This window comes from Copadichromis virginalis, linkage group LG16, assembly GCF_057382275.1.
Source record: "Copadichromis virginalis isolate Kocher_CV1m ecotype Utaka linkage group LG16, C_Virginalis_male_GT1.1, whole genome shotgun sequence".
Classification (NCBI taxonomy): domain Eukaryota; kingdom Metazoa; phylum Chordata; class Actinopteri; order Cichliformes; family Cichlidae; genus Copadichromis; species Copadichromis virginalis.
Window position 1 is genome coordinate 22,631,043 of NC_140633.1, and position 14,054 is coordinate 22,645,096.

The window sequence follows — 14,054 nt, forward strand, 5'->3', positions numbered from 1 at the left end:
TCTAGTGAAGATGCACTTAATGCAATAATGGTTCATTGTAAGTTTAAAAAGTGAGAAATCACTGAGACTAATTTGAGTAGAATACAATGCATGCCTCCAGGCCTGGAAAGATATGATAAAATGCATTTTTTTTAAAAACTTAAAGTACTTCTACACACTTTAACTATTAAACACCGTTTAGCATTTAGGATTATCGAAAATTCATTCACAAGGCTTTCATCCAACATACACAAATAACTCAGCATGAGGTTTTCACACGCACAGAAATCACACCCTCCATGCGTGTACAGTACTTTAGGCTCAACTGTGTCGCACGCTTTAATTTCTTGTAAACATTCCCACTTCTCATTTTATGATGGTGGAAAGGCTGCTGAGCAGAAGAGGCGTTTAACGCTTTTCAAACACACAAGAGCTCAGAGAAGCAGCGTATTATGTTGACCAACCTCGGCAATGGCAAATTCACTCAGGCTGAGCTGCTGAGCTAGATGACCTGTTTATTTAGACTTAGAGAGTACGTGTCTCAGGCTCCTGGACCGATCAGTGAATATGTTGTACACAGAGCCTGCCACGATGGAGTTTACAGCCAAAATAAGCAACAGTAATTGCCAAATACTCGAGTATTGGAAGGGGAAGCAGGTCTATTTACTTCTCTTAGCAGCTTCAATTAAAGCAAACAGCAAAGAGGGCACAGGTTAAGGATTATTTTATTACTTAGCAGTTTGTACAGTTTCTACCATGGAAAAATAACATGTAACATAAGACCGTATTTACATTTCCATTTTTACAAAATGTCTTTACAAGATTTTTCTTTTTTTTGCCAGTTCCCAAAAAAAAAAAAAAAAAAGAAAAGAAAAAAAAAAATGAGGCTAAAACACACAAAACATACACATTCACACACATCCAAACCAAACTTTGTAATACACACATAAATAAATATAGACATTCACTGACTGTCACGACAAATATTTCTACAGCCAAGAACATGTACAATTCATCATTTCCACACAAGTTATAATTTCATTAATAAACATTACATATTACTTCCAATATAATTCTTTGTTAATCTGTTAATGAAATATTGCTAGCATATTGAAAAGAGGTAACACAGACATTTCATGCCAACAGAATGCTAACGGCTGTCATGCAAAACCATTACAAGCTTTCAATTTGAAGCAAGTAAATCATTTACAGTTCTAAAATCAAATGTACTACATGCAACGTACTACGCGAAATATTCTGGGTTAGACAACGATGACTTTAGTTACATTGACCATCAGTACTGACTGTGTGCCAAAGAGCCTCTTTAACTGATAACACAAAATAAATACTTTAATTTCTACTTTTCTTTCTTCATTAATTGTTTTACATTTATTGCATTTCCTATCGAATATTCCATCATCTTCAAACATGTTCCCAAATTATTTTGTTTATTTCAACCGTGTAATAGCCAAATCTAAATCAGTCATTGTTGTCTACAATGACTGCTTCATCACCAATTCTGGGGTTCCTGGATCTAGTTTTACTTATTACATGAACTCCTTATGGGATAAGTTGGGGAGCTGTGTACTAACCAACGCGGAATATGAGACCTCAAAATATAAATTTCACTCTATAGATAAACCCCTTCCGGTTACTTGGAAGTCAAGAGAGAGGGGTTATGAAGGAATAGCTGACGTGTTGTGGAGCCTGGAGGAGATAGACCCATATTTCACAAGAAGGGGGGGTCAGTTCATGGTCTGGTGCGCTGTGTTTCTGTTTGGTTCCACACATTCCTTCTTTGACAGACAGGAGCAGAGAGCCACTGGTACTTCTTCCTACTGGGTTTGCCTCGACTTCAAACTCAGTGTCTCTCTACCGACGGCTTCTGGTGATGAGAGTGGTGCTGCCGCAGCCTTGGTCCTTCAAAAAACACACAGATTCAAAGAACTGTCAGATACGACTTCAGATTGAATCACTTTGAATTGGTTTTTCAGGGAGTAGCAATGCGCTTCTTTTTGCCACTTATATGAAACCTGGTGTTTAACTACAGCTTCCCCTATTGCAACATATGTAATGTAATTACTGTTCAGTAATATTACAGTTGCTAATCACCTATAGTTTCAAATTTTTTTTATGTTTAGGCAGGTCAGCCTTTAGCCACCTTGATTTTCCTAGATGAGCACTGAGGCTTGGTGCCTCTCTGAATTACTTTGACGGTTGTAACTCTGCTGGCTGCTTGGTGGTTTATTGAAGGCGCATAAAGGGCTGATCTTGCACATGCCCTAAGAAAGATAGGGATTTGTGCTGGCACGTCCCTATATGTACAGTTTAACATTGTGTTGTTTACTTAATTTTCTTTTTATTTGTTTGCTTTTTTTTCGGTAAATGCTCTTTTTTATATAATTGATTTGACTGATTGATAATTTTGTTCTGATATTGAAGCCGATTATTGAGAATCATGTAGTTTTACTTATATTGGTACTGACTACTACATTTCTGATATCAGAATCAGAATCAGAATACTTTATTGATCCCTGGGGGAAATTATTTTTTGTTACAGTGCTCCATTTTAAACCAACATTAAGACAAGACAGACAATACGCTAACTAAGAATAGTACAATATATACATATATATACATACATACATACATACATACATACATAAGAATATAGTGGCATTCCTACAATAAAAAATAAAAGTTGAAGATTAATGTGACTTTTCAATAATACTATTATCTTAAACTCTTGTGGCCATAGCATTTATGATGGGAAAACCTGATATTGTAACAGCCCTAATAATGAGATGTGTATATGTGTATATTACACCTACATTGCTTTTCATGTAGCTATGACAACGCCACTGTTGACACAACACCTTAACATTTACATTTTACTTTCAGTAACAGCAAAAACATGCTGATTTACACAATCAGCAGAGGAAAATAGGTAGATTCATTACTTCACATTATATTAGGCATTAATACCATATATAGTCATATATTTACTGCAAAGACAAAACATAACTGTTTAGCGCCATGGTTTAAGCAGCTACAAATAGAAGATCTACAGTATGCTATTAGGACTGAACAGTAACAGACACCAAACAAAAGAGTCTCAATATGAATTTCAAATGTTGAATCGCTGGCATTATCATTTCAACTGAGCAAATTGAGGTGCAGCTCATAAATTATGGAAGCTGACAGTGACTTGCTACTTACGATGTTGTATGACAGGCAGTATGCTCGGGGTCTGAAAGGTCTTAACCGTGGCAGGACCTTCTCCTCCAGTTGTTATAACCTGCACCTCCAGTCTGTAGTAGGTGGACGGCCGCAGGTTGGACACTACAAGCAAGTTATGATCCTGCAAAACGAAGGAGGGGAGCAGGAGACGACATGCAATCAGATGAAATGCAACAGAACACGCCTTTGATTCTGACAGGACTTTAATGTGAATGGGCTGCAAAAGAGGGGAGTGTAGCCGTCTTTGCACAAGTCACAGACAAAAACAAAGACTTTGTTTTCATAAGGCTGTCTGTATCTCTTTTCACTGCCAGGTTGATAAAGTGTGCGGTGGGTGGTTTTATTTATAGACAAGCTGTAGAGGCTGGGAGGTGCAGATAGGCGGAACGTGTTGTTGATGGAACAGATTATGTCAAAGAGCAGCTTTTTCAGAGCTTTCACGGAGGATGAAAGAGGCAGACGTGAAGGGAGATGAATGCGCAGAGGAGGAGAACTTCCAGCAGGACAAAAAACTTCCCCAGATCTATCCCCGTGTCTGTCTACATACTACCGCTTATCAAACGATTCATGCAAAGAAGCCACAACAGCGTTATCCTCAAATCACAGTCACATCTGACAGATACATTTCTTTTCCTGTTGCACACACTAATAGTCTTGTCACAACACGATCTCCTGTGGTTTCATAAAAACCATATTAACATTCAAAACTTTAGCTAAACTCCAATTCTGCTTCAGTAAAAACAGACTTACTGGTGGCAGGATCTGGGACTGGGAGATGATGCTGTTGGGCAGGCTGTTTTGCCGGCTTTCAGTTGTGATTTCAGCCCAGGTGACCTGGAAGCCCGTGATTCGCTGATGGGGAGCCAACCTAGAGACGCGCCAGTGGAAATTGCCGGTGATGTTTCCCTCATTGGTCGTGAAGGAAGCCGTCAGGTTCTCAGGTTTAGCAAGAACTTTCGGAAGCCCTGAAGCTGTTAGGACAAAGTTGGTGTCATTATTATAGAAACATTTTTGGGAAACATCCGTGAAGACTGACAAATTAACAAAGAAATACAGCTACTCTGGTTTTGTAAGAAAGGTTATGTGAGAAACTATTTATCCTGAACGTGTTAAACCTATATTTTAAGTCTATAGAGATTTTTCTCATCATCATGATAATAATAATGATATTCTAACAAATGTTTTTGTATTGTCTCCACTAATGCGGTCGGTTTTAAAATCCCCCAAACAGCAGACTACTCACCTCCCTCTCCTGGGCAGGGGATGTGTTTGTGAGTCTTGCTCCGGATGGTAGCGCAGGATGGGGTGAGGAAAGTGGTGCTCTCGTCCTTCGAGCGCCTCTTGGACTTCAGCATGTGAACAGTGACTTTGTACTTGCAGGAGAACAGCAGGCCTGGGAGGTTGATGTAGTTCTCCTGTGCAAAGAAACACATTACTCAGTTCTGATGACTTTGACATGTCACCCAGGTCAGGTCCCATGGAGCTTGGGAGATAATTAAATACACAGCGCAGATCACGTTCCCACTCAGGCCCCAGGAACACGTACCGTACTGGAGGACTACTTTGAACTCTCACATGGTAGGGGTTAGGCTACTATTCTCCTATTCAAACTGTAATAGAAATGATTTTTTCATAGCTTCCAAATGTGGCACAGCATAAACACAAGAACCTCAACAAGAAGCAGCGATCAAAGCGAATTCATGCCTAATTTGAGATGCCTGTAAATCCACGTTAATGGGCTCTTTGGAGCCATGTAACACTGACACTAATTTCTAAGTTTAATCATCTATTGATCTGAATGAGAAAAGCTTTTCTCAGCTCTCTGTGAAACAAAAACCCCCGGTGAGTAGTGGATTTAGACTTTCAGTAATAGAACAGGGCCTCCATTAATAGACAGCCCTTAGGGAAAGGGTGTGTGTATATATATATAATATATATTCTCACTGATATGTAACAGCTTTGATTAAAAGTGAATGAGGCACTGTGCTCACATAAAAGCACAAGGCTGCAACCCTTCCTGGTGATCTATAGAAAATGGAAATGTATTTCCTAGCAACCACGGTGCTGGTTTCTAAAGAATGCGCTGATTACCAGGCCTCTGCCATCACGTATCAGCCTGAGCACAAACAGTTAACCCTCTCTGTGTCAAGCTCTCCAACACAGACAACACTGCATCCTAAAACAAAGCCCCACACAGCCGCACGGCTGGGGCTGCTGAATTCTGGGAAACATTGTTTAAGTAAATAAAAGTTACTGGCCAACACACCGCATGCGTGACCACACGACTGACTCATAATATTCAAAACAACAGCCACTGGTTTGCCTGGTGCAAATCTAACACAACAGGGCTCCTGATTCACTCGGCGCAGTTGTTTTCCTTAGTGGAGCTATTCTTCCTGAGCATCAAACAAAGGCTTAGGCACATGCTTTGCTTAGCACAAAGCTTCTGACCACGCCACTTCTCTAATGCGCTGCCCTACGAGAAAGGACCCCCAGCTGGAAGTGGTGCGTAACAGCTTCTGGGGACTGACCTGCGTGACGGACTTCTGTGGTCCTTGGGTCTCGTTGTGGCTACAGTACTCTGGCATCCACTGGACATGGTAGCGACTCACAGAGGAGTCTGAAACAAAGAAAGGAGGAGAATAGAGAATGTAACAGAGAAATTACTCAGTAGTCAGTTATTTTTTTTTAATATAATTTAATTATGATGTGTATATAAAAGAAAGGGAAGTTGTGCATTAAAAAAAACATTACAAAAAACTATGGGTGTATTATTACAGCACGTATGGACTGCCATTTATTTAGCACTTTTCTGGCTTAATGACCACTCAAAGTGCTTCAGAGCATAAGCCACATTTAAGCAGATATTCATCCGGTGTGTCATTCTGCCCACTTTGAGCACTTCATCTACCTCATAACCACGGCCAATTTAAAAATCACCAATTACCTAACATGCACGTCTTTAAACTGTGAGAGGAAGCCAGGGTACCCAAAGGAAACCCACACAAGCACAGTAAGAGCATGAGTAACTAAGTGGCTGTAGCTCAGATGCAACCATGGCTGATTTTGATGTTTTTTCAGTTCTTGAACTTTTTGCCACATGCTTGAGAAACACTCGATTTACTCCCAGTGGTGGATATGACATATTCCAGTGGATTAAAAATTAGTATTTAAGCAACTGTACTTAGGATTGCATTGCAGCCATCAAACATTTATCTGACATCAGAAGCAAATCTGACAGGCTGAAATCACTGATTTCCTTGTTTGGGATCAGATACTATTGGTATCTCTTTCCTAACATGAAAAAGAGTGAACTCCATTTGTTGTCTTTGCAATTATCAATTACAACTTTTCAGCTTCCTAAATCTGCCCTTTTGTCTGCTGAAAAGCTCATCGTGGTCCAAATCCTGCTTCTGCGAAACAGCATTCACTTCATTACTGTACAGTAGCCCCGCACAACCTCATCAGCAATATTTATCTACCTCATCTTATGTTACTGGATTTATTATTCATTCAGCTGTGTCCCTTGAATATATGAAATACATCTCTGATTAATAATTGAGTTGTGCTATGTTCACCCCTCAGTAGGGGCCTGGGTTGTAGTTTGCAGATAAAAGGGGTCCTTTGAAGGCTTAGACACAGATCTGGCACTTAAAGCCCCAGAGCTCTTTGGAAGCAGAAGAGAGGAATTACAGGGAACCGGGAAATCGGGGAAAGGACATAAACAAGATATGCCTAGCCCGGTCTGACTGAAGGAGGGCAGTGGTATGTAAAACAAGAAATAGGACATGGAAATCAGGTAGAGAACGGAACCGCAGCAGCGTTCGATAAATCATGACTGGAAGCCAGCCTCTGAAGTCCCGCCACAGCTGATCTGCCGTCTATTGTCTGGGTGTTAGGCAGACAGATATATTATCTGAGCTCGTGTACAACATGGTTCTCTTTCGTCTGCTGGACACAACCCAGAGGCTAGGCTGTTTTGAATCACAGAGACAATGAATGAGAGTTTAATCATGGTTCAGTTAACCTGTCGCTTTCTCTGTCACACAAGCCAGATGTCCAGAGACTCTTCAGCCCTCCTGAGGCCATCCGTATGTCTGTGTGTTTACGGTAGTGGAGCGCACGTTGTCAGAGTCCAAGCCAGGGTCATCACTCAGACTAATGAGTGCCAGTGATGCACACGCTGCGGACGGGGACCCACGAAACAAGACACAGAAAGAGAAGCTGGACTGGGATTAGCTCTGCTCTGCAACACCGTGATTCCCCAGGCATGCTTGATCCCGTCAGCATCACTCAGCTCTCTGAGACCAGGCCAACCTTGCTAACAGCTCTGGGCCAACTCCATAACCTCCCCCCCTCATTCTGATTCAGCAGTTGGTGTCTCACCAGGCCTCTCCTTCAGCCAGGGTTTGCATTCTTGACTCCAAGATGTGGAGTTTGGCTTGGGCGATGACATATATTAGTAACATAACATAGACCAGTGAATGGGACTTGACAGGTTACCCTGAGAGCATCGCTTTCAAGGTTTCCATATTTTCATTCTGGTATTAACAGAAAGTTTTTGGGAGTGAATGCCACAGAGACAGCCATTCCTATAGGTTTTTTTTAACCCGTTACAGTGCTTCAATCCACCACCAAGCCCGCTTTCTATGACATCAAGTCTCGTAAAAAGAAAATCGACCGCTTCAACGCTAATGCGAAGGCAAGAATCTATTAAATACAGCTGTCAATAAATCCCATTGCACAGCTCTGACTCTGTGTGTTTATTGTTCTTTACTAAACGGTGGCTCTGCTTTACCCGTCCGTGTGCGGTTTTTGCCCAGCACTCACATTACACAGCTCTCACAAAGACACATTGTTTCATTTACACCATCTGATACCACATTCATAAAAAAAAGAAGCAAATTTCGATTGTTTGAGTAAGTGGGAATCAGTCATAACATTTTATTATGGTACACATGAGTCATAGTGATTGATGGGCATGATGGGGTGCTAATTAGATTCTAACGAAGCCATAAATCACTACAGTAGGGAGCTCACCTCCTCTCTTCTTCCAGTAGACACGGACCTGCAGCTGGCCGTCCTGGTAAAAGGGCGTGCCTACTTCTAGAGGGCCAGAAGGGCGTTTGGCCAGGGTCGAACCAAGAGGGGATATCTCCTCCTTCTTTGACTTGAGCACAGATTTTGCTGGGATGAGAAATGAGAAATGTTTCTTAGCTAAGACATGAAAGTGACTATGTTGCAGAAAACAGTCCAGCATGGTAACAGAAACACTATTATTTCTTTGTAAGATTACGCCAGTGAACAACATGTTCTTCATGCACAAATGTGCTGTAACTTGATTTGTACACAAAGAAGCAGGTTGGCAATTCAATTCACTTTAGAACCTCGTGTACATTTGAAAAAAAGAAAAACACTCACACACACACACACACACACACACACACACACACACACACACACACACACACACACACACACACACACACACACACACACACACACACACACACACACACACACACACACACACACACACACACACACACACACACACACACACACACACCTTTGAGGCTTGGCCTACGCTTCCCAAGAGTTCAAGACCTCCAAATGATTGCAGATGTGCTGTCAGTGTATCTTAGCTTTTCCAGCTTTTTTCGTTGCAAATCTCATGATGATTGTTTACCTCAAATTAGGAAAATTCAGCTATCATGAAAAGCAAACAAACAAAAAAGAAAACTGGATTCAGCTAAAATGGTTTTCTCAAATCCCATATGGCTCAGCAATTAGACAGCTGCAGCTTCATCCAAGTTTCTTTTGATTTCAGGTAGCGGTGGCCCTGTTTGTGCATCAACAGTGAGTGCCTAACCTCAGTTGTGTCAGTTTCAAAGGAGCTTTGGCTAAACATAAAGATTATGATTAAAATAAAAGTTCCAGTTCTGTAACTTCTGGTTAATATTGGACTCTCAGGAGTTTAATTCCAAAAATGCAACTTTCATGTTTTGTTTTTCCAGTTTTCATTGTTTTCAACAGAAGGCATCAGAATAATATCCTTCCACCCTTCCATCCATCCATCCTCTTCTGCTTATCCAATTCAGGGTTGCAGGGAGGCTTAAGTTTATCCCAACTAGCATAAGGTGAGAGGCAGGGTACACTCTGGACAGGTCACCAGCTTAGAGACAGAAAACCATTCAAGCTCACCTTCATACCTATGGGCAACTAAGAATCACCAGTTAACCCAACCCCACTAATTACATGTCTCTGGACTGTGGGAGAAAACCCAGACAAAAATGGGTAGAGCATACAAACTCCCCACAGAAAGGTCCCCATCCAGATGGTGGATTCAAACCCAGGAATTTCTTGCTGAGAAGCAACAGTGCTCACTGTCTGTGCTGACCCCCAAATAATGTAAGATTCTTTTTTCTTTTCAGTGTAAATTTATTACAAAAGTTATGGGGAAAAAATATTTTATGTAAGCAATTATGATGCCATGCACCACAAGCCAATTACTACACATTTGATTTCATGCATCATATGAGCCATCTGATATCTACCACCACACCAACTGCTTCTTATGCACACGTGCAAATTTCCATATTGATAACTATACTTCTATCATGGGTTGTAGTTTTTGGGTGCAATCTTGGAAAAATGTGCATTAGCAGAATTCTGTTGTTTCAATTCTATAATTGTGAATCTGTTACAATTTTTTTTTTTAATATATACAGCAGGTTTTTAATTTAGCCATTTTTCTCTGTTAGCTGCTCTTCCTTTAGGACCATCTCATAAACGTGCTTTAAATGAATTCATGATTTATGCCAACCATGCTAGCAGATCTGCGGGGCTACACTCAGGCACACTGGTAGTTTGAGTTAAATGTTAACGCCCCTTTACGCGCTAAAATGTGCAAAAATAATGTGCTGTTTAGCATTTAAAAATCAGTTGGGTGCAGATTAAATGCTTGATAACATTTGACAGGGATTCAGGCACCAAAATTAATCAGGCTCACAGAGTCACGAGAATCAAGGCAGAATCAGTTATTTGGATTTTCACGATGTGACTTATGTCTGTTCAGAATTTCATCAACCGACTGACATTCTGTCTGTCATTCCCGAAGCCACGCGTCTAGCAAGGGTAAAGAATAGGATAATAATGTTTACCTGAGTCATTATTCTGACTGGTACTGAAGTGAAGGGAGGCCTTGGAGCTCTTCAGACGCACCTGCCCCCAGTATGTGACAGCCTGCAGCTCCACAGTGTAACTGCTGTTTTGTTCCAGTCCCTCCAGATCTACCCAGTTTTGAGCCTGTAAAAACAACAAAAAAAAAAAAAACCCACTTGGCTTTTGCCATTTGTATGTAACCACACTGTCACATGAGCTTATATTTAAAGTCACTGTACCAGCCACAGCTCCAGCCCAGCTCAATGCCAGACAACACAGGCCTGTGGGAAAGCCCTACTTATTAAGAACACATGTGGAGCTGAAAAAGGGGATGGTGGTGAGGAGATAGCCTTTAGGGCCTTAAGACAGAGCCATGTTATCAGAGCCTCCCAGGGCTTCTTCACTGTGTTTGGCTTCTAGCATTCCTCCATCAGCATGAACTTGATGAGTTCTTGTTATTGACTGTGGGTGTTTTGACATTCCTCTGCCAGCAGGCTGCTTTCAAAGCCCTGAGGTGCCAAAGTGGAAACCAGTAGTACATGTGTCAATAGGTGTCCGGTGTCTACCACCTCTATCTCCTTTGTGGCACATCTGGTATGCATTTCAAAAATTAATTCAGGAGAAGACTCTATGAAGGCAGGTCTGGACTATCCGAGCTTTTGGCCGAGTCTCTTAATGACATCCTCCTGAGCCACATCTATACCATATCAGGTCAGATGCTAATGGATATATTGTGTAAAAGCTCAAACAAGTACTCCATTTTTGAGAGCAGCCAGTGATCTTGGTCATGTGATTTATGTGTAATGTCTACGCTTAAAAAGATGCCAAAGAAACTCTTGTTTCTGGCTGCTACAAACAGCTGAGAGCAAAATGTTCTAGCATGCAAAATAAACTGCTCCAAAGAATAACAAAGGCATTAATAAAGAGGATCAGCACAATTCGTTCTAAATATGCTATTCATGTCATTATTAAAGAATGTCTTAAATATACTTTGCAATGATTGAAAAGAAAGTAATAAGTTAAGAATTTTGAATGCAGCTGGATTTAACAGCTAAAACATGTGTAAGAAAACAGATTTTTAAAATAACTACATTACACAATCAAATAATGAGCAGCAGAAAATGAAATGTACAAACATCGATATAAGAAGCACATACACACACCTTGAAATTGTGATTTATTGCTTTAAACAAGGCTATCCATCACACTAAATGTGCTTTCTCTCAAATCTTAAATCTGTGTTTAAGGGTTCTTTCATCAGCGTAAGGAATTAAAACAATCAAGAACTTATTGTATCACTCTGAGGATAAGTGATCTTCCCTACACATATAAATAAATATCATTCCGATTCCATGTTTATCTTTTCCCCCACTGCGGGCCCAAGCATATTTACAGAGTTGTACCGAAACTGGGAGAAAAGATGCTGAAATAATCTTGGAAGAGCCCTCGTAGTCTTAGAGACCGGATAAAGGAAAGAAAGAAAAAGAACACATCACTCAGACAGAGTGAGGAGATTACCCCATTGGTGGTCTTTCTCCTTTTCTTCTTGGATGGCACCATGGACTTGGTGGGCACGGTCCAGCTCCAGAACACTTTGTAGTGATGTATGGGGATATCGGGCTCCTCTGGCAATGTCCAGTTGAGACGAACTGTCACCAGGCCTTCCTCGCCCAGAGTCATGTTGGTGGCACACAGACTGCTCGGGCTGGGAGGGGCAGATGGATCTGAAGACATAGCAACAACGCAGACACAGAAACAACACTGTGAGTTGGTGTTGATTCTAAATACATCTGTTAACACTTAGAGATGGAAACAAACTGGACCTCTAGTTCTTGGATATGGCAAATCTTGGTCCAAGGCACTTTTCAGGTAAAAAGTATTACAACCCAAGATACCTTTCACCTCCACAGCTGAGGAGGGGAACACGCATGGCACTGTGCAAAGTAATTAGTCCCCTATTAACAATCTGTCGTGAGGTGTTATGACAGGTGTCGTGTCATTTCTATGACAGCGTTCGGCAGGACTGAGAGTACAGGTCAAGGGTTAACAAACACATGCTGCTCACTCTGGCTGCACGGTCCACACTTAGAATGCCAGTACTCCTACTAATATGCATGTGTCCAGCGTAAAGCTGGATCTGAACCTATCCGTATGTGCAGCGACCCAGCCTACTGCTGTCGGCCGATGTCAGCCTGGTGCAGGAGGACAGGCAGGGCTACATGCCAGATGACAGACCAGAAGGGGAACGGTCTTTCTGTAATGAGAAAATGATTCATGCCACAACCCAGTTGGCTTTCCTCTCTCCTGCCCTCTCCCACCTGAAACACATTTAATCCACTCTAAAAAACACAATCGGACACATCGGTTCTCCAAACCAGCTGATGCTGGCCATGAAATATAAATAAGCAGTCAGCTTTTACAAATTGCCCTAACAAAGTATAGTAGTGTGAAATTGCATTCAGATGATATGACCGAACTATATAAATAACAGCGGCATGACAGAATGGTCGGGACTTCATCAAAGCCGTGGCAGCTCTCATCAATCTATCAACATTCTCGCAGTGATTGGCCTGATTGGAGGTCAGCTTCCATTCCTGCAGCAGAATCCCACCTGGTCTGAAAGCCTTTCAAAATGCCTCGGGGAGCTACGGCATGACAAAGGATTGACAGGACAGGTCAACACACCAGGAAACACACTAATACGTTTTGTACTTTGTACCATTTCTAGGATTTGGCAGAACATGGCGAGTACTCCAGTAGAGAACAGTTTATGCCTTGTATATGTTTCACGATATACATCTAAAGACACTTAGCTCAAGGCCAATGAAGGCATAACCGTAAAACCTGCTGCCTTGCCAACAAACAATATCTGATATAAATCAGATGCACTGTAGACAGTGTTACACTCACAATCCTGTAACCCCTGAAGAACCACAAAACAACTGTCCGTGACTTTAACAAATGCCATCTGCAATACAACACGGCTATTTAAAATGTCCCAGTAGTAACACGGGATGCCATCAGAGTTCACTAATCTGTGGCAAAGATCTGAAATGTGGCTGGGTTACATCACTTTGTCTGGAAGCAAGACAACACTTGCATTCATTTGAAACCTGCTGCATCCTGACTAATTCAGACTTATTACATTTTATATGACTGTAAAAAGGGGAAAGCCCTGCTTTGAAGATGTAAGTAAAGATCTCATTGCAATACAGAAAATGAATGCTCTGTGCACCCAAGCACTCCTCATTACTCAAATTCCACTTGGCATCAGCGTGAATTTCGTTTAGCTCGCTGGGTAAACGTGTGGAAACTTTGGACGGGAGACATTTATTTACAATTCAGGTTTAACGCAGTATATGAAAGAATTCAGCGGTTTTAAATCCCAAATTTAGTTTTAAATAAACATATTTAAACAGTCTAAAGCTATAATTCAAATTTAATAAATGTGTGTTTGGCTTAACCAGTCATAATCAATTTGCTGTTGCCTAATGGAGCTGCGGGAACTGAAGTGTTTAGGACACACAATACACGAAACCGAAAATGTCTCAGTCGGTAATACAGAAGGCTTGTAAGCTGACATTCAGAGGGAATATTTACCAAATAGACCTGCTTAAAACACTTCCCCGAGGCTTCACCTGTTCCAAGGTCTCAAACATAACAAATAGAGG

At 41.3% G+C, this 14,054-nt stretch overlaps 1 protein-coding gene across 1 annotated transcript in view; it reads right to left on the bottom strand.

The window, feature by feature from the left end:
* Positions 1 to 686: 686 nt before the first annotated feature.
* anos1 (anosmin 1) overlaps positions 687 to 14,054 on the bottom strand; it is a 41,180-nt gene continuing 27,812 nt past the window's right edge. The window contains exons 7-14 of the mRNA XM_085433848.1: positions 11,902 to 12,107; positions 10,383 to 10,527; positions 8,260 to 8,406; positions 5,751 to 5,839; positions 4,463 to 4,634; positions 3,970 to 4,190; positions 3,199 to 3,340; positions 687 to 1,899 (exon numbers count right to left, since the gene is read on the bottom strand). Of these exons, the coding sequence (XP_085289974.1) occupies positions 1,841 to 1,899; positions 3,199 to 3,340; positions 3,970 to 4,190; positions 4,463 to 4,634; positions 5,751 to 5,839; positions 8,260 to 8,406; positions 10,383 to 10,527; positions 11,902 to 12,107 (1,181 nt within the window). The 3' untranslated portion in view covers positions 687 to 1,840. The remainder of the gene's footprint in view (positions 1,900 to 3,198; positions 3,341 to 3,969; positions 4,191 to 4,462; positions 4,635 to 5,750; positions 5,840 to 8,259; positions 8,407 to 10,382; positions 10,528 to 11,901; positions 12,108 to 14,054) is intronic.